General features: G+C 43.9%; 1 protein-coding gene across 1 annotated transcript in view; it reads left to right on the top strand.

The window, feature by feature from the left end:
- ZCCHC24 (zinc finger CCHC-type containing 24) overlaps positions 1-23,883 on the top strand; it is a 210,292-nt gene extending 186,409 nt beyond the window's left edge. The window contains exon 4 of the mRNA XM_085604963.1: positions 22,881-23,883. Coding sequence (XP_085461089.1) covers positions 22,881-22,994 — 114 coding nt within the window. The 3' untranslated portion in view covers positions 22,995-23,883. The remainder of the gene's footprint in view (positions 1-22,880) is intronic.
- The last annotated feature ends 1,034 nt before the right edge of the window (positions 23,884-24,917 follow it).

Raw genomic sequence — 24,917 nt, 5'->3', positions numbered from 1 at the left:
AAGTTAACCAGGAGCTGCTCCCTTTTTACTTTTTCCTTAACTCGTGCTGTTTTGCAGTGTGGAACTGCCACAACCTTTGAGGTATGGGTGACTTTTAAGTTCCACTAATGAATGTATGATTATACGTATAGATGTTGGCAGATTGTGAACCCAGCGAGAGGGCAACAAAGTGCTGAAAATGGGCCAGAGCCCTAAAATACTATTTCCTGCCCCCATGGCATTAATGACAGTGCACACTCAGACAAGGATACATCTGTGGCCTTCCACTGGAAGACCTCTGCTGAGCAGCTACTAGGGCAACACTCAATTTTGCAAGCATTGTTTTCTTAAAGCATCCCTGTCATTCACTTACGGCCAGATGTACGGTGCATTTTACTGGTTGCAAATGGCCCATCAGGCCATTTGCGACCAGTAAAATGCACTTCTCCTATGTACTAACCCACTTTTCTGAGTCGGTAATGGAAATAGGATTTGCGAGTCGCTATTAAGAAGGAGCTAGTAAAGGGCGTCCCTTCCTAATAGCGAGTCGCACCGGTATGTATGTATGAATGTTTTGTAACCAGGAATGCGGTCACAAAACATTGATTATTACCACCAATTGAAATCGGTGGTAAGCCATTTACAAACTGGAAGGGATGCCCAAGGGACCCTTCCCCTTTGTGAATGGGGACGCAACACCTTTTCAGAGCAGGCAGTGGTCCCACTCTAAAAAATAAAAAAGAAAACCTTTCATTTTTATTATTTAAATGAAACGGTTTTCCTTTTAGGAAAACAGGACACATTTTTTTAAAAACTGCATTTTCTCTGACTCCAGCAAGCTGCCACCCCTGCACTCACGAAGGGAAGGGGGTTGTTTGACTAGTAATACCATTTACTACAGTCTGTAATTTGTACTTAACGAGCTAAAATACAATGTCTATATCTAAAATTTCTTATGTTTATCTAGGTGCTGAAGTGAACAAATCAATGTATGCCACAGTGCTTAATTTGTGAAATATTAAGAGACAGGGCTCTGACCAGGAGGCAACTGCAGCTTGCACAACCCATCGCCCTTGTCATCGCTGCCAAAACAACTACTAACCATCTCTCTCGCGTGTAAATGCAACAGTTCAGATTATTCCAGGTCCCCAAAGTTAAAGAAATGGCTAGGGAGGCAGATATTAGCACTATTTTAATGCATATTTTATTCCTAAACAACCGTTGTTCTGCTCATCTCTAAATTAGATGAGCAGCGCCACCATGTGGTAGACTGTTCTAAGTATGGTGTTGACAATTATGTGCCGGTGCTGAGCACCGGAAACCAATTAAGTGCTGGTGCTGAGCACCAGCTCAAATTAAGCACTGGTGTGCCATTTGTTCAGTGACATCTCATTCTGATGAAGAGTAATAGTTTTGACACTTTCATGGAAGACTTGTGCGAGGGACAGTACGCATCAAGTAGGACATGCATTCACATCTTTTTAGAATATCTCTTAGTCGCCCCTCTGAAAATATATATCTAAGATCCTTAACTTCTGAATATTGATCCCCCACATGGTTAACTCATTCTGCTGAATGTGCTGCATAACAAATTATGAAACAATACAAGTCCTGCTAGTTCCAAGGTCTTGAAAGTGGTCCTTTAGTTCTCTATTTTGATTCACAGACAGATTTATCTGTTGTAGCAAATGCAAACTCCCTAATAACATATTTGCATATGACTGCCATTGTCATTGGCCACACTTGGAATTCGGAATCGTCCTCAACTATTTATTTTGGTTGCAGATATTGGATTCTTTCCTGTGAAATTCCACATGTTAAGAAATTGCATTTTTTGCATGATCACCACCAAATTTTTGGACTGATGCTGCTGGTTTCTCGATTCTAAAGGCTCACTGATTCGTACCAAATAGGCCTCCGGGCCAGTGCTCTGACCCTTAAAACATATATGTCTAATTGGCTCACCCACATTTGGTATACGATAGCTTACGTATAAGTTCCTAGTATATGGTACCAGGAGTACCCATGGCCTGTAAGTTAAGATGTCTCTCGTGGACTGCAGCACTTATTATTATCCACCACAAGTGTGCCAAAGTAAAGCATGACTCCGAGCCCACCTCCGCTGGCTGGAAGAGCAGTTGTTAAACCGCTAACTTGGCGTTGCAATTTAAAGCAATGGCTAAAGCCCAAGCCCGCCTTCTTTATATCTATAAGTCACCCCTTAGACAGGGCTACTGAGCCGTAATGGCAGGGTGCATTATATTAAATAGCTGGAGATGTGTTTCTAACTTTACATGTCCTGGCAGTAAAAACCCTGCATTATCATTTTTACTGTGGAAAGACTAGTAGCCCCATTGCCGAGTACAGAGTTTACACACTGACAATTCAGCAGTGCTAACTTTTGAATTGGACTACTAAATATGATACTTAATGGTATCATATGTAGCTGCATTATGATGCTCAAGTCGAATTTAATGTAACTATTGCCCAAACAGCAATTTGTCACTTTGTGTTCCAAAGATTTCAAGTAACCGCTTATGGTTGCAGGGCATGAGACAGCTGTCTGCCTTCCTGGGGGGATGTGTGATCAACTTTCAGGCAGGAACAAAAAGGGCCTGCCAATGGATGAGGTGAGACCCCTCCCGGACAGGAAGGCAAAACAGGGTGTGAGCCCAAAAGGCAAGCTTCAAAGGGGAATCCGCTTTTGAAAGGCAAATGGTGGACACACAAGAAGGGCTGTTCCTTTATTCTGGTAAACAGGTTGGTGTCGGGGACTGAGAGGAGACACAGTTGCCAAACCAGTTTTCCCTTGACCGTGGCGCCCTCAGATAGTCTCACCTCTAGGGTGGGCAACCAAGCTCCACACACTGAGAGAAGGGACCTGCCATCTTGGAAGTGGGCAGAATATTCAGTACTGGTGCAGCTGGATGCCACACTTTGCAGGAAGTCGTCATCGTGGCTGCCTTGTAGCTCATTAGCTAGTAGTCAGTGGATCCCTGAGGGCAAGTTCTTTGCATTAAAGGGGCACCCCTGGCACCAATACGTATGCACTGGAGAGAGGACCGAAGGACTGCCCTAGTGTTCCTTGAATCCGGCAAAGAGGCTGCACCAAAGACTGGACTGCACATGCTGATTCTTGGGCTATCAAAGAGAGGACTGTTCCTATTGTTCCCTGCTCAAGGAAAAGTCATCCCAGAGATGCAGACAGAAGAAGTGGCTCCAAGAGTCTGTTAGCTGACTTTCTGTTACAGCTGCAGGGCCACAAAAGGTGAAGAAGTCTGCCTCCGTGAGTTGGTGGTCAAGAAAGCCTGATTACCACTGATTGTCCAAACGCATCCTGGGAAACCGAGACCCAACCCTCAAAAGTTGCACCCAGGGCTGCTGGACCCAGGTGAGTAGTCGGAATGCTTTGTGGTCGCTCTGTGAGAAAGTTACCGCCAGTTAAATAAAACCATTGGTTTTGCTGCAACTGGAGAACAGTAGACCAGTGGCAGCTGTTTTTTTTGCTGGACTTCACCTGGACTACGAGGGGCATTGACCCCTGTGGCTGACGTCACCCCATCATGTTCATGGACCAAAGAGTAGCACCAGCAACACCCCCATCACTCCTCAGCGTCCTTGAACATCTTCAGCATCCGGTATCCCTTGCATCAGGACCACTCTATTAAAGTCTATGCCACTTTGCCCATAGAGCCTGGAACTGGTCTGGAGACTGCTTTGACTGTGCGGTAACTGTTTTACTAGACCTCATTGGTCCCAGTGACTTGCTCCCTGCCAGAACTGGTCGCTGCAAGAGTGCCTTTATATATGTTTTCAAGTTATATGTTGTAGCTAACCCTAAACAGTAAGTCACGGTAGATTACAGTGATTTATTGGGCTCAGAAAAAAATCTGTGATTTATTGGTGGTTTAAAAAGTGTAATATCTCCGGGACCGTCCAGTGGATTTTTGTTTTTGAGGTGTCTATTTAAAGAGAAAACTACAACCCATTCGTATAAAATGGTGTCAGGTTTTAAATGTGTTGCATTTATTTTACTATTCAACTGTTTTGGTACTTCTTAATGCTGTACACTTATTTGTTGATGAAGGCTGACTGCTCAGAGCCACAGCTACCCAGGGTTGAGCTAATTTTTTTCAAACTAACCTGAGTGGGCCGGATATGAATTTGTGACTTTACAACAGGGTGAGATCGCACATCCATACCATATAATAAACCACTTTCCTCACTCCAAGGAATTCATGAATATACAATACGGTAGCCATCCATCCAATAGATAGCTCCGGAAAATAGAGAGCTGATGGGTCATCTCAGTAAAAAACCTCTGAAGCCCATTCTATGAACTAAGGGAGATTAATATCTGATACTTGCTGAAAAGCAAAAAAGTTTGGAACTTCTTAAATTCTTTGCGAGTATAGCATGATATCAGGGGTAAGTGCGGAAGGTTAGTTAAAGTGATACATTTGCGGAATGTTTGAGCTAGTTCAAAGTAATTGCACTTTTGTCTCTGAATGTTGGTGCTTGTATGGTGCACTAGACTCCAAGGGTTGGGTTTCAATAGCTGAAGCAATCCTGTCACATCGTGTGCATTTGACTACAAAACAGAAATAGTGACTATAATTGAAATACATAATATATACTTGTACTGGTGTCTTTTCTCATCTACTGGAAATGTTCATCCTTTTCTGAGTGAGTGCCAGTGGCACTCACAAAAACATCTTGGACTGTTAGGTCGTGCTCAAATGTTCCCCTCAACTCTGATCAAAGTGACAGCGAGCTTGAGTGCATGTTCTGCTCAAGAATGGGGTCACTGTCTGCTGATCTTCTTATACAGATCTGGTGAAAACAAAAACTTCTTTGGTGTTTTGAGAGGATGGGTGGTACATTGCCACAAGCGTCAAGTAGTTGCTGCTGGTCTGGGGCAGACTTAAACGAGTGGGAATGTAACATGCAACCACTTTTTGTCATTCATTTTTGTTCAATTGGGTGAAGTGCCAGTTGCTGGAATTTTGTTGTAGAGCACAGAACTAGCTCATGAAAGCAGCTTTTTCCACAATACTTGGCACCTGTCTTTGATTGTGCTGATTCTGCCAAAGACCCAACATACATCTCTGCTTGGCAATGAGAAGAAATTCGCTGGTCTCCCTGAAGCGTGTGTGAGAGCGAGTTTGTACGCATCTGCTGGCTGAGAGCCCTAAGTGCGGTGAATGGGTCCTGCTCTTCTCTTTATGGCAAAGGTACCCTTCGTTCTGTGCAGCAAAGTTGTGTTTTGGGAGGGATCCATGCTCAAAGAAGATGGCTTTACATGGAGGCTATAGATTCGTAGGCCCTTGGCCCACATGCTAATAAAGTGATGGCACACACACTAGGAATTGGTGGGTATAACTAGCCCAGGGCACAGACACCGCCTCCTTTTATTGGCAGGGTCACCTGACCGGGGATGCCTGTGATGGATGGATGGATCGATGGATGGGTATGGGTGTGTGTGGGTTCTAGGCCTTCCCCCAAGAAGGTGGCTGCTGCATGACGTGTCCAGCAGGATACTACATTCCTTCTAAAAGAAAAGGACAATGAGTCCAACCTGTAGAAACAAAACAAACAAACTGGAACCACATAGTCCATCAGTATCTAGAGTCAATCAGCAGGACGGCTTTGGACGTATGGGCTGGTGACACTGGCTGCAATAGGACATCCCCGCTCGCATTAATAATTTATCAGTTTGGCTCAGCACGCGAACACTGGTTCAGAGACATCAGGGACCTTCTGCCAACATACCTGATTGAATCATATCCATAAGAGTTGGTCCACTCTGCTGATACTCTGGATGATTTGTGGTTGGTGTAAAAAAATTCAAAAACGGGGTGTGTCCAGAGCATTGTCAGAATCCATTGCAAAGCTTGCATTGGTGGTGTTGCTTGACTCCTCGAAGACGGTCTTGGTATGCTGCAATCTGTTGAAATTGCCACTGCAAGAATTTGCTGACTCCTGAAATCCATTTGTGGGGCAGTGTTGAGGCCATCTCTTGCTCTTCTGGAGGCCCCTTGGATGAGTTTCCACAGGACTATGTGTGGTCTGTGCTGGGGCTGCATGTGTGTTGCATCTGGGCCACTGCAAGATCGCAGAGGAGCTACTGCTTAGTCTCTTGTGCAACTGCAGGGGTAGACGGGTTTTAGTAAAGACTCACTCTTGCCACCGGAATCAGGGTGCAGACAGGGTGAGGGGGCAGTCTCTGGTTGACTGACTCTTCTGAGTGTCACTGGTTCTTCTTGTCTATAGTTCTGATGGGGGTGTTGGACTCCACTCGTGATGTTTGCTGGTCCATGGATGTTAGTGATGACATACTTGACAGGGGTTGGCATGATGGGGTTGCCAGTTGTGTGCTGAACCTGTACAACAGGTGGCGACAACATGCCTTGATGGTTGCAAGCCTTCTTTCTTGGGTCGTTGACAATTGGGAGGGATGGTGGCCAGGTGTTTCCATTCTTCCTTTTTAAAAGCATCTGCATCCTTGGGCCTGTATATTTTGGGTTGCTGAGCCATCAGTGACTGTGTATGGATGGATATGCTGGAAAGCATAGGGCAAAGACTAGGTTTGTATGTGCTTGCAGCTTACTCTGTTTTCCTGCTGTGCTGTTACCAGGCCATCCTTGTTTCACATTTGTGGCTTCCTGCTTGTGTGTCTATATGGGCTCTGTCTGCAGCTCGAGTCTTCTTGGGCTTGCCTTTCAAGCCGGGCCTCTCTTGATCTTCACTAGTGGGCTTGGCTGGTCACCATGTTTCCCATTGTGAACCAACAGGTCACACTTACACGTCCTCTTATTCTTTCCTCCTCTGTGCTTCAGCACACACTTTCTTTCCAATGATACAGTTGAGACTTCTAGTTGCTAGAGTCTCTTTTCTGGGTGCAGCAGCATGCACCAATTTCTGGACTATACAAGTGAGACTTCTAGTCACTTGAGTCTCTTCTCCTTCTCGGTGCAGCAGCATGCATCTTCTAGCCAGCCTACAGGGCCTCTCAGTGGTTAATTGTCTCAATAGTCTGCCACCAGCCTCGGGTGTTGGGCTCCGGCGTGGTAATGATCAGGACAGTTGCTGGTCCAATTCTTTTCGTCTCAGTTGGTGCTGTGTGGTATCTGGCCATGTGTCGCGTATTACCTCCTCGGGGACTTTGTTGGAGCTCCTACTCCATGATATTCTCTCTTCCAGGACCTTCTTCTGTGGGCAGCACAGAGCTGTGGTTCTGCCTCCTTTCTCTAGGTAGTGCAGGACTTGCGCCTTGAGGTGTCACTGCCATCAGGCATGGGTGATGGGGTGTGGCACGGTGTGCTTTAAGGATACTGAATGATGTGGTCCTTTTGTCTGGATCACAGTTGTGGCCTTACGTGCTTCTGTCCACCTTCTGGTCTCACTTTCCTTGGGCCTTCTCCTGCCCTGGGCTGTGTCCATCTGGCAGGCTTGGGCAAACAATGTGGTGTCTCTGGGGTTCTCAGTCTCTTAAGAGAGTGACACTTGGTGAGTTGTACCTCATCATCGTGTGTCCTCCTATGATCCCTCCACTCTCTTGTCATGTGGAGGAAGAATGAGGGAACTTTCCTCCTTTTTGCTGCACTGTTCCTTTAATCCTCTTCTCACCTCCTGGGAAAATGGGTTTTGGGGGGTTTCTTGATCAGGCCAGTTGGGGTATTCTGGTGATGCCCCCCCCAACCCCATGGGCGGCAGCCTGGGGCTGCAGAAGGTGTCGTACATGCAGCAGAAACAGCACAGCTATGAGTCCAGCGGGGACAACTACTGAGGAGGGTAACAGCAATGTGACCCTGTGCAGCCTCACCCGCCCAGTCGTAACAAACGTGTCTTAAACCCACGAAGTGTAATGCTGTTCCCTAGGCCCACCCAATAGCTTCAACCATAGTTTGTAAACTGAGTGGGTCATGCTGCGTATGAATATGAACTTTGTAACCTCTATGGAAGTTTCCTTTGGTCTTCTCGTGGCTCTGTGAGCTCCATCCGCGTCCCTGCACTCCCATGCCAGTTCTAAATAGCGTAGCTAGTTTTTTTTTTTGGTGCATTCTGGATATTGTAGTTTTCCCCATTCAAACCAATGATGGTTAGTAGAAGACATAGATTAAAAAAAAGTGTTAGATGAAATATTCACATCTGGCTTGTTAAGTTACTTGTTTATCAATTTCTGTGTGTTTTAGTTTTTTCCCTTGACAGATCTTTCCCCCACTTCCGGTAATTTAAACCAACACCACTCCAAGCTAGCTGAACTCGCTGATCACTCATGCAGTCACTGCTTCAGTAGGGGAGGGCAAGTTAGCTTTGGTTGTGTCTGGACTCTCTGAGTGGTACCTGATTGCCACATGAGTCAAGCGTGTTTGTTACGTCTACTTTGAGGTTGGTATCTCCTGGGCTGGCGTGGTAGAGTTTCTTGAGCTTAAAAAGGGAAAGTCAGAGTGTAAAACCTTGGCAAGTGGTGCTCGTCGAAACCTGGAGCCAGATGCGTAAAAGAAGAACCGTCCCTGGTAGGAAAAAAAAACGTCTGTACTCCTGTTTGTTGGGCCGTATACGCCAGCCCATTATTTTGCATGTTGTGTATTGCTTCCCACACTTGCTTTGTATTGGATATGGACTTGCACATTCATAGTAGGTTTGGACTTGCTCATATGCCATGTTGATTTATCCACGGCTCAGCAATAGATTCGCCCCTATCGTTCCATAGTCCAGTCACTCTGAAGACATAATCAAACACATGCACTGGGACAGGCAGTTCAGTGGCATTTGTATTGGCTATCTTGGTGGGGGGGGGGGGTTGAGTTGACATGCCTGAAACTTAACCTGCTATCCTATGGCTGTAAAGAGCTTATTGGAAAGGGAACGGAAGTAATGCACTACAGCTGGTGGTCCCCATGGGAGTTTGCAGCTGGTGTCATGCTACTTAAAGTTTGTCCTCGCCCAATGGCTGGACTGGTCTAGGAAGGCCTCTGTGACTGAGCAAACACATCTGACCTGGTTCGTTTAGACCTATCATTTAGTACTCGAATATTACCAGATACGATGCTTAGCCATAGCCTAGCCCTAGATGATGAGATCACCGAAACACCGTGGGAGGATCTAGAGGAGAGATCCCCCTCAGCCTGGGCCATCCATTCCACATGTTCTACTAAATTATTCTGTGTAAGTCTCCATTAAAAACAGTTTGTCTTGCCTCCTCATTGTTATATTTTTTTTGTCCCCCTTCTTCCCCCCCCCCCCATGTAGAGCGGTCAGACACACCATCAGTGTTCTGAGTGACAGAAGAAGGAAACCCCTGCCATATGTGAGCGACTGACCGAATCCAGTAACAATAAATAAACCTCTGTGCCTCCTTGATTAATCCAATACCCTACTTAATGATCAAGGATCACGTGAAATCTCCAAAATAATGTTGGCATGAATGTAGCACCTACTATTCTCTACCCCAGTCCAAGAATACTGAGGATAGCGTTTTTTCTCCTGAACTTATTTTTAATAAGTTATTTTGATGTGATGCTACTTTGCCTCAGTTATACTCCACAAAGTAATTTTTTCATAAACTGGAATTAATGCCTCCCTTGTTCTCGAATATGCGGGTGCTGCTTCCCCTTATACAAAAACCCTGAATGTGTTTGCGTCAGACCCTCCGTGCTTTGGGGGTGCATCCAACAAGACAGAGCTGGTTCAAACAAGTCCTCAGTAAAAACCTGCCCGCTGAAGCTTCGGCCGACCATCTGGGGTACCCGTACATGCTGTGAGCTCCTGCAAGGACATACTAAGATAGAAGTGCGCCCTGTCCGTAGCTAAAAAAACGGATGCAAAGACACATGGAATGCAAAAAGGTGAATTCCAACATGGGATCACCAGGAGATAACGGGCCAAAGACCATGCCTCTGTGTTCATGATCCAATGAGCAATGCATTCAAACACTGCAGTTGCCTATCTGAGAACCCTGTGGTGATGTGTGTGTCCATGGCAGCCATTCACATTTAAGTGACACAGAATAAACAGGAGTTGTGAGATCTCTTGAGGGCTTAAAAGTGCAACAACGCTTTAAAGTTATGAGCTTGGCGCTTACCCAGAATGCTTGCACCAAATAATGTACTGCATGGCTAAACACTGATGAGGTCCCTCAAGTAGACCTATTGGCTATACCAATGCTTGTTTTAATTCCTCTTCTTCCCCTCGGGTAACTTATTCAGTGCAGTCGTGGCCACAATGAGATGTGAAGGGTCTCTTCTCTTTGGTGGTGGCAGCAGGTGACCACCAGGGGGGGCTCTGTGCTCCTCCGCACCCATCTACTCTTTGCTTTCCTTCCTCACTCCTGTGCCAGTTTTTCACTTTGATCTCTTCCGGAGACCCGCTCTCTGTTCTCCCGCAGGCCATAGCTATTCACCCCAATCCTTCATTGTTGTACTGGAGGCATGTATGCTCTCTCAGCCCTAGTGCGTGGTGGCGCCAGGCACTTCCTCCTCGTAGCTATGCTGGTGCATGCATACCTTGCTGCACACTGTTAGAAGTGGCTACCTGGGGAATCTGCAACGACAACACTGCAGCAAGACTTTATCTCCCGGGGCTCATTGGTAAGTGGTTGCTGGGAGCTCTGCGTTCTTTGGCGGGTAGCTCTTTACTGCAGTAGGCTACTTACCCCCCAAACTGAGGTAAACTGAGCCAAGACTCATGGCACGGTCTCCTCGGCTTAGGTGCCATATGCACAAGTCTTTTCTTGCTGCAGCTCCTCTCCCTCCAACACGTGAAAAGAGCCTCGCTAGTTTTAATAGGAGATGGGTAGTGCTACAGTTCATTCCGCCTCATGCATGGCCGGAGGTGGCAGGCTGGCTGGTCCACCTTGTCGCCATTGTAGAGTTGTTGGCAGTGCTTAATTTGAGCCGGAGCTTTCCGGTGCTGAGCACCGGCACTTAATTGGTTTCCGGTGCTCAGCACCAGCACCTAATTGTCAACACAACACTTAGGGCAGTCTGTCACAAGGTGGCGCTGCTCATGTAATTTAGAGATGAGCAGTATAACAGTTGTTTAGGAAAACAATATACATTAAAGAAATACTAATACCTGCCTCCCCAGCCATTCCTTTAGCTTTGGAGACCTGGAATTATCTGAACTGTCGCATTTACATGCGAGGGAGATGGTTAGTAGTTGTTTGGCAGCGATGACAGGGGCGATGGGTGGTGCAAGCTGCATTAGCCTTCTGATCAGAGCCCCGGCACTTAATATTTTACAAATTAAGCACTGGTTGTTGGACCTTGGCCCGCATGCTGATGAAGTGATGACACACAAATTTGAAATTGGTGGGTATAACTGGTCCATGGCACTCCCAGACCCCTTTTATTGGCAGGGACACCTGACTGGTGACATCTGTGATGGATGGGTTGGGGGTGGGCGTTAGGACTGAATGACGTGTCCAACAGGCCTCTACAGAGGCGAAGGCATAAAAGTCGATGAAATAGCCATGCATGCTGCAAAATGACCCTTGACCTAGTGAAATGACCTAAGAGCACAGTGGATCAGCCATGAGTACTATGTCATGCAACAATAACTAGCAGCCACTCAGCGCCCCCATTGAACCGCACGGCCTGAGGGCCAGAACACCGAGGTCAGCGCCTTGCTCGCGGGACTACTCCGAGGTATTGTTTCTGACCACGATCCAAGGAGCTGCTGGCGCCTGGCTGGCTTTTCCCAGAGACCTCTGCGGCATTTCTAGGAAAAAAATGATTCCCAGGGCCTTAGGTAATAAAGCTGGTTTATATCAATAAGCACAGGATAACGGGGGCTCTTGGGTTCCCTTCTCCTGGTCGGACTGTAAAATGAGCCCGCCCGCCTCTGCCTGCTCGCGCACTTCTCAAGGAAAGATTGCCAAGCCTGAAGCATGACAAACCCTAACAAACACGCATTGTGATGGAAAACATGTACGTTCGTGGCAAGTAAAAAGGAGAAAAAGATATTTTGTAATTTAAATATAAAAAAAAGCTTTTCTTCCGAAAAAGGCGCATCACACCAATTCTTTCAGGCCTTAGTCAACAGGTTTTACCACACCAACAAAAAGGCTTTCATATGTTATAGCAAAATGCTGATATTTCAGAGACACTTAAGTATTTTTTTCTTTATGAAAAATCATTTTTGGGCTGATGCACATTTCTCCTACTGTCTTGCTTTTTTTCGAGAAGAAACTCAGTTCCTAGTAGAGTCAGTTGGCACGTGAAGATCTCAGATTTCCACACGCACAGACTTCTGTACAGCTAAAATGTGAAAGAGGTACATATGGGTGTCGGAAACTGGGACCGGCTCCAATTCCTTGTTGAACTGCGCCTGGCAGGACTGATTATTAAAAGTCACAAAGAAGAAAAACAGCATGAAAAATGGCGAGTGTAGTTCCCCATACTGGATGTCCCAGAGTGCCGGGAGGTATGGAATTTCCTTTACAGTTAATTTGTTTGAAAGAGGTCGGGGAAGGCAATACATCTCCCCTCGGTTCTGCAGTCACTCTGTCGGGAGGGATAAACACCCAGGTCTTACTATGCAGCACAATATTCCATTGTTTTAGGTTGGAGCATGTTAGGGGTCGTTTCCGCTTGAAAGGCGGTGATGTCATAGGAGGAGGAAATGAGAGTGGATTGATGCAACTTATAGGGTGTCACAGGACAAGAAGTAGAGGTGGCGCTTGTAATGGAGCATTTTTATAGGGGTTACTGTCCCTAGGTGAGTTGCTGAAGCACCTACCGACGTGGAAAGTAAGCTACACCGTGTAGCGAGTTTGGGCCCGATTCACAGAACTAACTTAAGACAAAATCCTAAACTTACTACCATTTCGGTATTCACAGAAGTTAGGAGTCGTAACTTTAGGACTCCTAAATGCCTTCTGTGAATACCGAAAGTCTTAAAGTTAGGATTTTTCTAAGTTTAGGAGTAGTAAAGTTAGGACTCCTAACTTTACTACTCCTGAACTGAGGAAAATCCTGTCTTTAAGACTTTCAGTATTCACAGAAGGCATTTAGGAGTCCTAAAGTTACGACTCCTAACTTTACTACTCCTGAACTGAGAAAAATCCTATCTTTAAGACTTTCGGTATTCACAGAAGGCATTTAAGAGTCCTAAAGTTAGGACTCCTAACTTTACTACTCCTGAACTGAGAAAAATCCTATCTTTAAGACTTTCGGTATTCACAGAAAGCATTTAAGAGTCCTAAAGTTAGGACTCCTAACTTTACTACTCCTGAACTGAGAAAAATCCTATCTTTAAGACTTTCGGTATTCACAGAAGGCATTTAGGTGTCCTAAAGTTAGGACTCCTAACTTCTGTGAATACCAAAATGAGTAAGTGCCTTCTGTGAATACCAAAATGAGTAAGTGCCTTCTGTGAATACCAAAATGGTAGTAAGTTTAGGATTTTGTCTTAAGTTAGTTCTGTAGTTCTGTCCCTTGTTTTGAGCCTATGGGATTTGTTTCAATGTCATGCATGATGTCCGACAAGGTGCGGTTACCGTCTTATGGGACGCTGCACCCAGAGGCGTAGCTTTAGCGGGGATGTTTGGGGTGTTACACCCCCCTAATAATTGTATTTTCTGATAAATAGTTGGGTATAGGTACATTCAGTCGGGTATGGTGAGATGTCTGTCAGTATTTCACCAGGAATTCTTACATACACGCAGACAAAAAATGCACACACACTCTCTCCCTCTCTGTTTTGAAAGTCCTCAAAAGTGTTGGTAATTTTACAAAATATTATGTTTTCTCTCTTAGTACTTCTTCCACTCTGCATTTCTCTCCCGTTTCACTGCTCCTTATGCCCCTCTCATGCGCTCTGCTTGTCCTATATTGTATTTTAACATTATATGCCAGCCTAACTGTTGGAAAATCTGAAGCTCACACCCCTGCTCCCCATCTTACTGACCAAGATACTCCCCTGGCTGCACCTAATGGTGTGGTGGGTTGAGGGTTTGTGAGAGATAGATGCCCAAATGATTGAAAACATCGCAGCTACAAAGAACCAGCCTAGGTTTATGGGCAAGATCTTCTGTGTGTATACACCAAAGAGCGGGATAATGCAGAGAAGGCCAGGGAGACATAGGCAATTTGCAGCAGCAGATATGCTGTTGAATGAGTAAAAGGACCAAGATTGAACGATAATACTTCTGTTCATTAAAAAAAAGTTATTAAAGTTCAGGCTGAAAACAATCGTGATGTAAGGGCATTGTGGTGTATTTTATAGGATGGTGTAATACTGGCATCTTATCGACAAGAAGCAAAAATTACCTTCACCCCTTGGTTTGTGTCTCTACCTACTGGAAACCTTCAACTGCTCTGTAGCCTACTTCTATGTACTTGGTAGGTCAATTGTTTCCAGCAGCTCAAGCACCTTGATGACTCAAAGAGGCATGTAAGGCACTGGAAAGAATTTATGCATTATTTGCATACAATAAGAACACCAAATATAAACCTGTTTTACGGACACAAATTGTTTACACCCTAAAGGGCAGGGTGTATATAAAAGCATGCATCTTTGCGATAAAGCTGACATGAGTGCATTATAAATCTACGGAAGTCGAAAATTCATTAGCTTCCAAAACATGACAAACCCTAACAAGCAAGCAACATGATGGAAACCTTGTGCAGTCGTGGTAAGTAAAAAGGAGAAAAACATATATTGTAATGTAGAATAAACCGCTTTATACTCCTGGGTTAGTTGCTGAAGAGCCTACCCACATGGATAGTAAGCTACACTATGTGTGGTGTTTCTGTTTTGAGCCTATGGAATGCGTTTCCATGTCATTCATGATGTCTACCAAGGTGAGGTTACCATGTTATAGGATGCTGTACCTGATGGAGTGTTGTGTTGAGGATATGTGAGAGATAGACTGACAAACTATATTTGTCATACAGACTAAACGTATGATCACCTAACGAGCACCCGCCTAGCCTTATGGGCAGCGGCATGTTGTGTGTGTCTATATGCCAAAAAGGGGGGGGTTAGACTTGCAAAGACATAATTTCAATATAAAAATAGGAATTAGGAGAAACCCTGGACCAAGCCAGACTGGAAACCAAACATTTTCACACCGGCACCACACTGCAGGATGCCAGAACTAAAATTGGGCAATGGGAGTTTTCATGGCTGAGTCACGGCAGCCCTCCTCATCGAAAAGCAGCTTTTAGCCTGCAGCCAACCGAGAATTGGTCAAAGTAGAAGAATGGCCAATTTATCCAGAATGCAGAGGATTACATTGCAGCATAAGCAAGTTGACAAAAACGTGCACATTTGGGGTAGAACATGACCAGAGACAAGAGATTGGTTCATTGTAAACTATAATATTTCTAAATTGTTTGAGGCGCTGTGGATAAAGGGCAGACATTTCTAAAGGGATAGCACAATCCATGGGATCAGTGAGAGAGACTGAGGGCCTCATTATGAGGTTGGTCGGAAACTAAACCTCCCAACTCCTTGTCGGATTCGGTTCTGACCGACTCCTGGTCGGCAGTTCCGCCCGACCGAATATGATGCTTACAAACACTGTTCGGAAGGACTCCCATTGACTTCAATGGGAGCCTGTGTTCTGACAACACAGGCTCCTATGGGGAAAATGGTTGCCTGTGAAAAACCTTGCACCCTGTCGCGGGCACCTTGAGGAGCCTGCCTAACAGTGTATGGTTTTACAGGGGGGTCCCTTGGGTACCCCCTCGACCCCAAACTGGAGGACTCAGGATGAAGGGGGGGGGCCTGCTAGGGGCCCCCAAAGTCAGTTTCCAACAGCCTTTTGTGTCGGACAGACCATGTCGGAAAAACAGTTGAAATCCGACATCGTAATTGGTCGGAAATGCTGTCCGTTGAGCTGTACGAATCGGTTCCGACCGACTCAGATTCTCCAAATGCTGGTCAGAACAGATTCATAATTACACTTCCGAGCACGAGCATCAGAATCGGTCGGTCGGAATTGTTTCCGACCGAGTCTGGCGGATGCGTTCCGACGCGGTCTAAGGAAATCTGACTGTCGATTGAAGGCTTTCCAACCGACATCGTAATGAGGCCCTAGTGTGATGGAGATTGAACATGATCATGATAGAAGGGGGACCAGTGTTGAGTTGTCAGTAAAGAGGGTGATAGCTAATATTTAAGAGGGAAGTTTTTACCTGTCAAAAAGGGTTATTTTATCTGGCCATAAGGCAGGTTGAAACTACAGGCCACAATGGTAGGCATGGAGCTATGTGTTCCGTATCACGCTAGTTGATGGCATTATAAGTGCTGCAGTCCACTGGTGAAATTTAATGTTCCATACCACAGGTGCAGCTTCTGTACCCAATTCTATAGTCCTATGTTCTTCATGTTGTAGCTGCCAAAACACATACACTGGACAGCAGCCTAAAAACCAGCAATAAAATACAGAGAAAAATTAAATAGAAGTAACAACACAAAAAGTGGAATTTTCTCATGGGGACCCAAAAACATTCGGGCTGGACTGTTCCCATGAGGCACAGGGTCAGACTGATTTGCATATGGCCATGTCTGAACTGGGGTGGCGGAGTGAGTTGAAGAATGATGATGGATTAAACCCAGATCAGTTGACTGGGGGTGAGTGCTTCCAATGTTCAACACTCTGTCCATCATCCCCTTTGGTTTTGCTTTGTTGGCCCAAAAAGAGCAAAAGGGCATTACATGCATCACTCTCCAAGTGATGTGTTTGTTCCAGTTGTTCTTTATTTATTTCCATTGTTTCATTATTTTTAGCACGCTCTGGCACCACCACATTTAACCTGAGTTGTACATTTAAAAAAACAATCAGTAACTTCCATATGGGCCAGAAAGGTTGACTAGGGAGCCTGGAATTCAACAGGACATTTTTTAATGACGAGCAGTGGAAATCTGTGGAGGAACAGGGGCATTTCATATCCGGAGATGGCAAACAAAAATAATTAATAATAGCCGTTGAGTAGGCTTGACAAAGACAGAGAAGGGTCAACATATTTACTTTCTAGGTCTGAATTGCATTCCAAATGTGTGGAATATTAAGTAAGTAACAAATGTTCTCTGAGAGGGTTAATCAGAATAGGGGAAGTATTTGCATAGACCAAACAAAGAATTGAGACTTTAGAAAAAAATAGCAAACACCTCCTTGCCCACTCCTCAACCGTGAGACAATTTGAAATAGGAGAGACATTTATAGATGCTGCTGCATGTGAATCCAGTGGAATGAAGCCGAGATGAGAGAGTTCATGATATGCTTCCACAAAGACTGCATGTGTATAACAACAACAGGTGGACGTTTATGAAAAAGGTGATATTTGAAAGAAGTAATGGAGTATATTAAGAATGGATGGATCTATGAAAATGCTTATGTGAGGGAATAGAAGGCTTAACAAAAAGTTGCAAAGAAGTATGGATGTGTGATGAGAGGAAGTGAATTCCTCCTTCCAAATTATTAACAGACTAGCTATGCTATGCTATGTCTCTTCCAAGTCATATACAAAATGTAATGCTTGTGACTAATATGATGGCCTTCTTTTTTTAGGTCTTGCCTAGGCAGCGCTTGCGCTGTCTCTTCGAGACATGCTGTATTCAGGATATGTGTTACAGCAAACAAATGATGGACGGAATGCTGACAATGCAAACATTCTCCCCCAGTCAAAAGATCTGGGTTAAATCCATCGTTCCGTCCATCAATTGTGTGTCTTTTGTATTCAGGAAATGGGCATTAAGCTCCGCCTATGTTCCGCCCATTGATTGTATTGGGTACTTTCAGTGTCTTTTTGAAATCTTTTTATTTCATAGTTGAATTTTTTAGTAGTCTATCTTTGTCCCTCTTTAGTACCTCCCTCTCTTCTGTTACCTCCCTTAAGGTCAGCCCCTCTTGCATGTGTTGTTACGCAATTGGTTTAATTTACAGTTGTTGAGCACTATTTTGTTATGGTTGTTGCAGGCTTCACTTCTCACAGCTTTATTTGTCGTGCCTCACTTTTGCCATGCCTCTCCTGTGGCAGCTTCATTTGCCGTGCCTCCCACCATCCCACTCCGATGTCAATTTATTTTTTCTTTTAATTTCAAGTACTTTACACGCAATCTTTGTGCCACCTCTGCCAACCCCTCCCACAATACTGGACGTTTATTATCAGTCGTATTATTCCTCAGCATGTTCTCCTTTCAAGGGTGTCTTCTTTGACTTTAGCACCAATGTGCATGCATATTTTTTAAGGACTACAACTGCTCTATGTGAAAGCCATTATTGTCTTTGTTTTCTCCCTCAGGCTCTGTGGGCTGCTCATTCGTGGAGGGGGGTGTGGTAGAGCTGGTCCACTCTGCTGGCTTGTTTTTTAATGCGCTTCGACCATTGATAACAATACAATATAAAAAATATGGATTTGAAAGTTTATTTATCCAGTAGCACCAAGTGCTTTCACACACTCCGTAAAGGACGTTTATTATCATTTGTGTTATACCTCAGTGTGTTCTCCTTTAAAGTGAGTCTTCTTTCACTTTAGGACCGATGTGGGTGCATATATTCCTTTGTAACCAATTGGGAATCAGCTGTCTCTTAGCAGTACGGTGGTTTTACAGTGGCTGAGAGGCGAAGGGCATGATAGCAGTGACCCTGGTGGAGCATGTTGTGGTAAATGCAGGAGCTTTTTTAGGAGGTGACAGGCTGCAGATATGGTGGGTGTTATCTGAAGCGACACATTAATTTAAGTTTTGATGACAGTGACTGTGACAGTGAGGACTGTCAGGATTTCTTTTACTTGCAATCAATGCCCAGCAATAATTTATGACAATGGCACACGCGGGGCTGCACGACTTTTCTGTATGTGATGGAGCTGCCCACACATAATCTTCTCCTATACTGGTGGGCAAATGTGGAGAAGGCAAAGTCCCATCTTATCCCCCAGTTACTGTAAAGTAAGTATCTAGGGCGGTGGGTGCATTCAGAACTGCTGCCTGAAGTTTCTTGTGACTTATCGTAATGATCAAACAGTTGATCTTAGCTCATGGGGTGGCTAATTGATACAACTTTGTATGTGGTTCTGCCGTGCCGGTTTTCGTCAAGAATGTACCTGCCTCTTATGGATGGGCCTCCGGCACAGTATGTTTTACCGATAATTATTTGTCTCGAAGCATCCCAAAATTCTATTCAGGCTCGAGATTCTGGAGGACAATACAGACATAGAGGATGATGATGATGGAGGTGTTTCCGCTGCTCAGTTACTCTTCTTAGTCATAACCTGCTTCACCATCCTAAATAATCGATGATTTTTGCTCACCGCTGCCATCTGCAGTGGTTACTAAGTCATGCGTTAGAATTTGACAAGGCATACTCTGCCTTCAGTACTTCAAGTTAGTTAAATTGAGTAGTATTAATGTTAGTAATAGTAACAGCTATTACTTATATCGCTTAGATGTGTCAAAAGTGCTGCATCCAGGTGCGCAACAACCATGGGCTAAAAGGGCGTTAGCATGCCCCGCCTCGCCACATCCTTGTAAGTGACATGCGGAGCAGGAGGATGATTCTTGATCACCTTTTGAACGTGCACGGCACCACAGAATATCTTTAACTATTGTTCACAATATATTTACATAGTGCACCTAGCCGCTGACATGCCCCATACACCACATCCAACCATGAACGCGCTTCTTTTTAGATTCATTAGAAAACAAACAATTCCCATCACATACATCCACTCCACTACAAAACACATAAGTAAAAAACTTTCCATTACAACGCCAATAGCTCTAACTCTAAAAAAAATGTGAGACCTATTGTATTGCAAATGTTTGTTTTATTGAGGGTTTGAGGTGAGAATCTGCAAATGTTCTGTATGTTTATCAGAGAATGAGTACCAATTGAATACAACTCTCATTTTCTCAACTGAAACACCGGATCAAATTTTGGTAATGGACTTGTATTTCCATTATGGACCTCTTACTGACCGTCCCCTTGTGGAGGTCGAGAAAAATATACTAGTCTCTATACCAACACCCTGTTACCTAAATACTGTATACCTGTAAGTTCAAACCAGAGCAAGGAGGTGGACAGAAGAACATTTTTAGGAAGATCCATTCCTGATTATTCCCACACATTTCAAGAAAATCAGGAACTGTTTGGTTTAGAGATAAGCGAATGCTAGGCCCCTGAGAAACGTAGTCAATTATCTTCCGTGGTAAGACAGTTCTTCAATCATGTACTTTTTGCTGCTAATTTATGTCCTCATTGGCAGATTTCTAACATACTGGTCATACATTTGTATATACATATGCGCTAAAATATGTGTCTTGTCTGTTCTTTTGTATGCTGTACAGAGTCTCTGCATAATCGCTTGAAAATAAACATGTCTCCTATCAAATCTGTTGTTTACATAGATGTCTTCAACACCCTGTAGCATACATATGCTGCAATCATGGGAAATTACTTCTTGAATAAGGCAGACATGTGATTCATTGGCACAGTACTGAAGTGAAAATCCAATATTTTGAAGATTTTTCTTCTATGATTGTTTATCAGTTGCAATGGTAGCCAATAACAGGGTACAAGACTTGACTAATTTAATTCAAGTTTTAACTAAGAGGAATGGAATTACAAAGCATTAAGGAGTGTTGTATCCCCCTCAAACTCACAGCCAAGCTGAAAGTGTGAACCAGATGATAATGGGTTTTATTGAGTTGAACTGTGGTTGATGGTCTGCAATGGAAGAAATGTGTGAAACAACCTTAGTATCATTGATACCTTCCTGCATTCCACTGTAGACAAGAAGGAAAACAGCCACAAAATTAGGCCTTTGCTGTTTGTGACAGAATCGCAAGTGACAAACAATAAATGGCAGATATGAGACAGATGATGGGCCCAAAGGTATCACCGTAATGAAATACTACAGCAAGAGATGTACCAGGAAAGGCGTCCCTCATGTAGGAACATAAAGGATAATTCACAAGCATTTCTCTAATATGAGGTCGGCCAGACATTCTGGACTAGGGAAAGTCTGAGAATGAAGTGGTAATACTGTAAGAGGATCTGATAGATGAAGACAGATAGAACTTGAGTGGTGTTAAATTTTCATGTAGCGCAGTGCTTTTTTTTAGTTTTTCACAAACTTTTTTTGGGGGTTTTGAAGTAAAAGGCGGCACTTCACAGTATATAATCTGTAGTGAATAAGTTACAGAAATGACCAGAGTAACAGAACAGGCAATTGAGTGCACGGGCCAATAGCAACATCATCATAAGAACAAGAAAGGAAACAAAGAAAAGTAAAACAAATTGACAACCACAAAGCATTCTCATTCAGCATGATTCCTGAGAGTAGACAGAGCACAAGAAAAGAACAACCATGCACCACCTTCCCAGCTGCCCTCCAGTCCCCTCCCCAATTTTCCAACCAACATTCAGGCTACAAACGACTTGACCTCGACATCCATAGAGACCCCGGCTTGCGGACATGGCTCCAATTGAATTCCACAATAACATGTCCTGTATTCCCAGATCTTATAATACTTCTTAAGGACAACCCCTAGCAATGTACACAGGGCATTCATGTCCTAGGCAGCGGTATATCCCGTCTTTCCAAACCTTCAACGAAGGAGCCAGAACCCCCTTTTCTAGGACCTCGCAATGTCGCGTTTGCCAAAGACCAGTCCCAACCACAAAGGCACCCGACGGTATCTACTACCATCAACAATATTTGAGATAAGAAGCAAGGCACACTGAGGTGTGCGTGGCAAGGAGAGGCCTTGTACCTCCTCCAAACAATCAAAGAGCCCATACCAGAAAGGAGCCAGAACAGCAGAATCCCAGACAGTGTGTAGAAAGTCTCCCATTGCAGACTGGTACCGCAAACAGTTGTCAGAAGCAATGATGCCCCTTCTCCACAACCTCTCCCTGGTATAATAGACCCAGTGCAAGTAGCGCAGCTGAATGAGGCAGAACTGGGAGTCTTTATATTGTGTAATGCATTTTTTTTGTCGTTATCTGATTCATATTTTGTTATTTCTCTTTGCATAGTGCATAAAGGAGGGGAACTGTGTTGCATTGTGTGTAATGTTGCTGGAGTGTTTAGTTCAGTACTTAATTTGAGCTGGTGCTTTTTGGTGCTCGGCACCAGTACTTAATTGTCAACATCAGCACTAATGTTAGTCCACCACAGGGCGGCGCTGTATGTCTAATTTTGAGATGAGCACAACAAGGGTGTTCATTAATTCAATATACACTAAAAAGGAATAATACTTTCTGCCCACGCCATTTTTATAGATTTTGGTGGCATGCAATGGTCATAATTGTCACATTTGTAAGAGTGTGATGGTTAGAAGTTATGTTGATACTGTCATTTACAGAGCTGGCAGGAGGTGCAAGCTGTAGTGACCTCGAGAGATTGGCTCTGGCACTTACTTTTCTTGTTACAAATGAAGCATTGGTCTAATTCATTCTTGAAACCTTCCACCAAGGGACGGTGAGGACAGAAAGGAAGGAGTCATTAATGGATGATTGACCTAAAAGTATTTCAGATACATCTAAGATTACTCTGGAGAATAAATACTTGTGTAAACCGTCCATACATTAAAGCATCATCTATTGGTCATATGTTGATTCAATAAGTACTTTGAATTATCAGAACACCTTCCCGCCCCTTGGCCGATAGCTTTATACTGTTCTGAGATTCTGTATATCATGTTTACTTTAATAGAACTAATGACAATGCCATGTAAAAGCTATGGATAGTGATGTCAGTAAAATAATGTATTATCCAGCCCATACTCTCCAACAAGTGAAGACAAAGCATTGAGTCCAGTATGGAAGTGTGAACCATCTCAGGCAGCGCTTGGTTCTTGCTGTCGCTACTTCTGTTGCATGGACTATTGCTTGGAGACCACGTACCATCATCTAATTGTTCTTCATTTGATACCTTCTACAGAGACCCCTGGAAAAACCGGATGGCCTGGATGTATCGGACCAGAGCAAGGAGCACCCGCAGCACCTGTGTGAAAAGTGCAAAGTGCTCGGCTACTACTGCCGGCGGGTTCAATAAAACAGCGGAACTGTTGACTGGACATGACGGCAGGGTCTTCGCAGGGGCCCCGGGTATCTTCCCACCAGCTGCCATTGCCGACAACCGGAGCAGTCAGTGTTGGGATGAAATCCCTGCCAATGTTACCTACCCACCTACAACCTAATAATATGCCTTATCACTAGAGTGTAACACACTGCCTATGTGTATGTATAACTGCAAGATATATTATTTATATAGTGTGAGGGCCTCTCTCCCTCTCTAGAGAGAGATACTATCTTACCATTACAGTGTTATGGACAGCGGCACGCCGTCGGAGGTCTTGTTTACACGGTTCCTACACGCTGGCTACGTGGTGATAAGTGATTTTATTATGAGTTTTCGTCAATAGAGCCGTGTGTGTATATTGTTTCTAACTCACATAGTTTATTAGGCCACTAAATTTTTACTGTGAAAAACAGGGGGCATGGTGGGATTTGGAATATACCTTCCCCCCAGGAATCCTTGATTTTGAGACTAGACACATTTATTTATAAGCTTTTTTTTATTTGGAAAGCCACTTTCTGGAATGTGTGTGTAAGTGTGTGTGCGTGCGCGCATATGTGTATGTGTCTACATCTCTAAATACAAAAAACGGTGTTGTAGGAGGAATCATTGTTCTACAGCCAAGATTCTGGGTAAAGTCCTGGTACACAGTTACAGTCGTCCAGGTCAGAAAAAAAGATGCTTTTATGATACCTTCATAGCTTGACAGAGTAATTTCCAGAAGATGTGGTTGACTTGAGTTTGATTTTATTAGTTTAGGCAAATACTCAAGACACTTGTTTGTTTGCATGTTTGTTTTTGTGTCTGAGTGAGTGTATTTGCAAGTTTTGGAAAAAGACATCACCCACCTTTTGGATCAGCAGTGAAAACAAAAGACGCCCATTGAAATTTTTATCTTGTCTCTCCCTGCCAATGTAGACTCGTTTTTTAGGAAGATCGGGAACTCTTTTCGACCAACCGTCTGTAACACACACTGGCAGACTTAATCTTGCCAAAGGAATCTATGTTTTGAGCAAATGCACTCTTGATGCCTAAAAGGTCTCTTTTATGGTTTATAAAAGAGTAGGGCCCGATTCACAGAATTAACAAGACAAAATCTTAAACTTACTACCATATTGGTATTCACAGAAGGCACTTACTCATTTTGGTATTCATAGAAGGCACTTACTCATTGATGAGTAAGTGACTACTGTGAATACCAAAATGAGTAACTTACTCATTTCGAGTAACTCACTCATTTTGAGTTACTTACTCATTTTGGTATTCACAGAAGGCACTTACTCATTGATGAGTAAGTGCCTTCTGTGAATACCAAAATGAGTAAGTTTCTCAAAATGAGTAAGTTACTCAAAATGAATAAGTTACTCATTTTGGTATTCACAGAAGGCACTTACTCATCAATGAGTAAGTGCCTTCTGTAAATACCAAAATGAGTTAGTTACTCAAAATGAGTAAGTTACTCAAAATGAGTGAATATCAAAATGAGTAAGTGCCTTCTGTGAATACCAAAATGGTAGTAAGTTTAGGATTTTGTCTTAAGTTAGTTCTGTGAATTGGGCCCGTAGAGTTGTACTTTTGAGACCTACCTGTTTCACGCAGTGGAAGATGATTTCTCTCGTACAAGAAGTGACAGACACCTCAATTGTATCACAATACATTGCTTTGAAATTATAGTACTCAGAGTAAACATCATGCCTTCGGTTGTTCATGTAATAAGGTATGAATCTTCTAGGAGAAAGAAAAATATTTTGTGGCCTCTTGCTGCTTTCGGTCATACCTCTCGCCCTCCCAGAATAATCACAGTCTTCATCTCGGTTGATTTTTATGGCCTTCTTCACAATTAAGCTTCCTTAATGTTCTTGCACTCTCTGGTCTCAAGAAAGAGGGCTTGCTTGTTTA

Source organism: Triturus cristatus, chromosome 1_2 (assembly GCF_964204655.1).
Source record: "Triturus cristatus chromosome 1_2, aTriCri1.1, whole genome shotgun sequence".
In the NCBI taxonomy this organism is placed as follows: Eukaryota; Metazoa; Chordata; class Amphibia; order Caudata; family Salamandridae; genus Triturus; species Triturus cristatus.
Note: the sequence above shows the minus strand (reverse complement) of the source record. Positions and strands in the feature narration are given on the sequence as shown.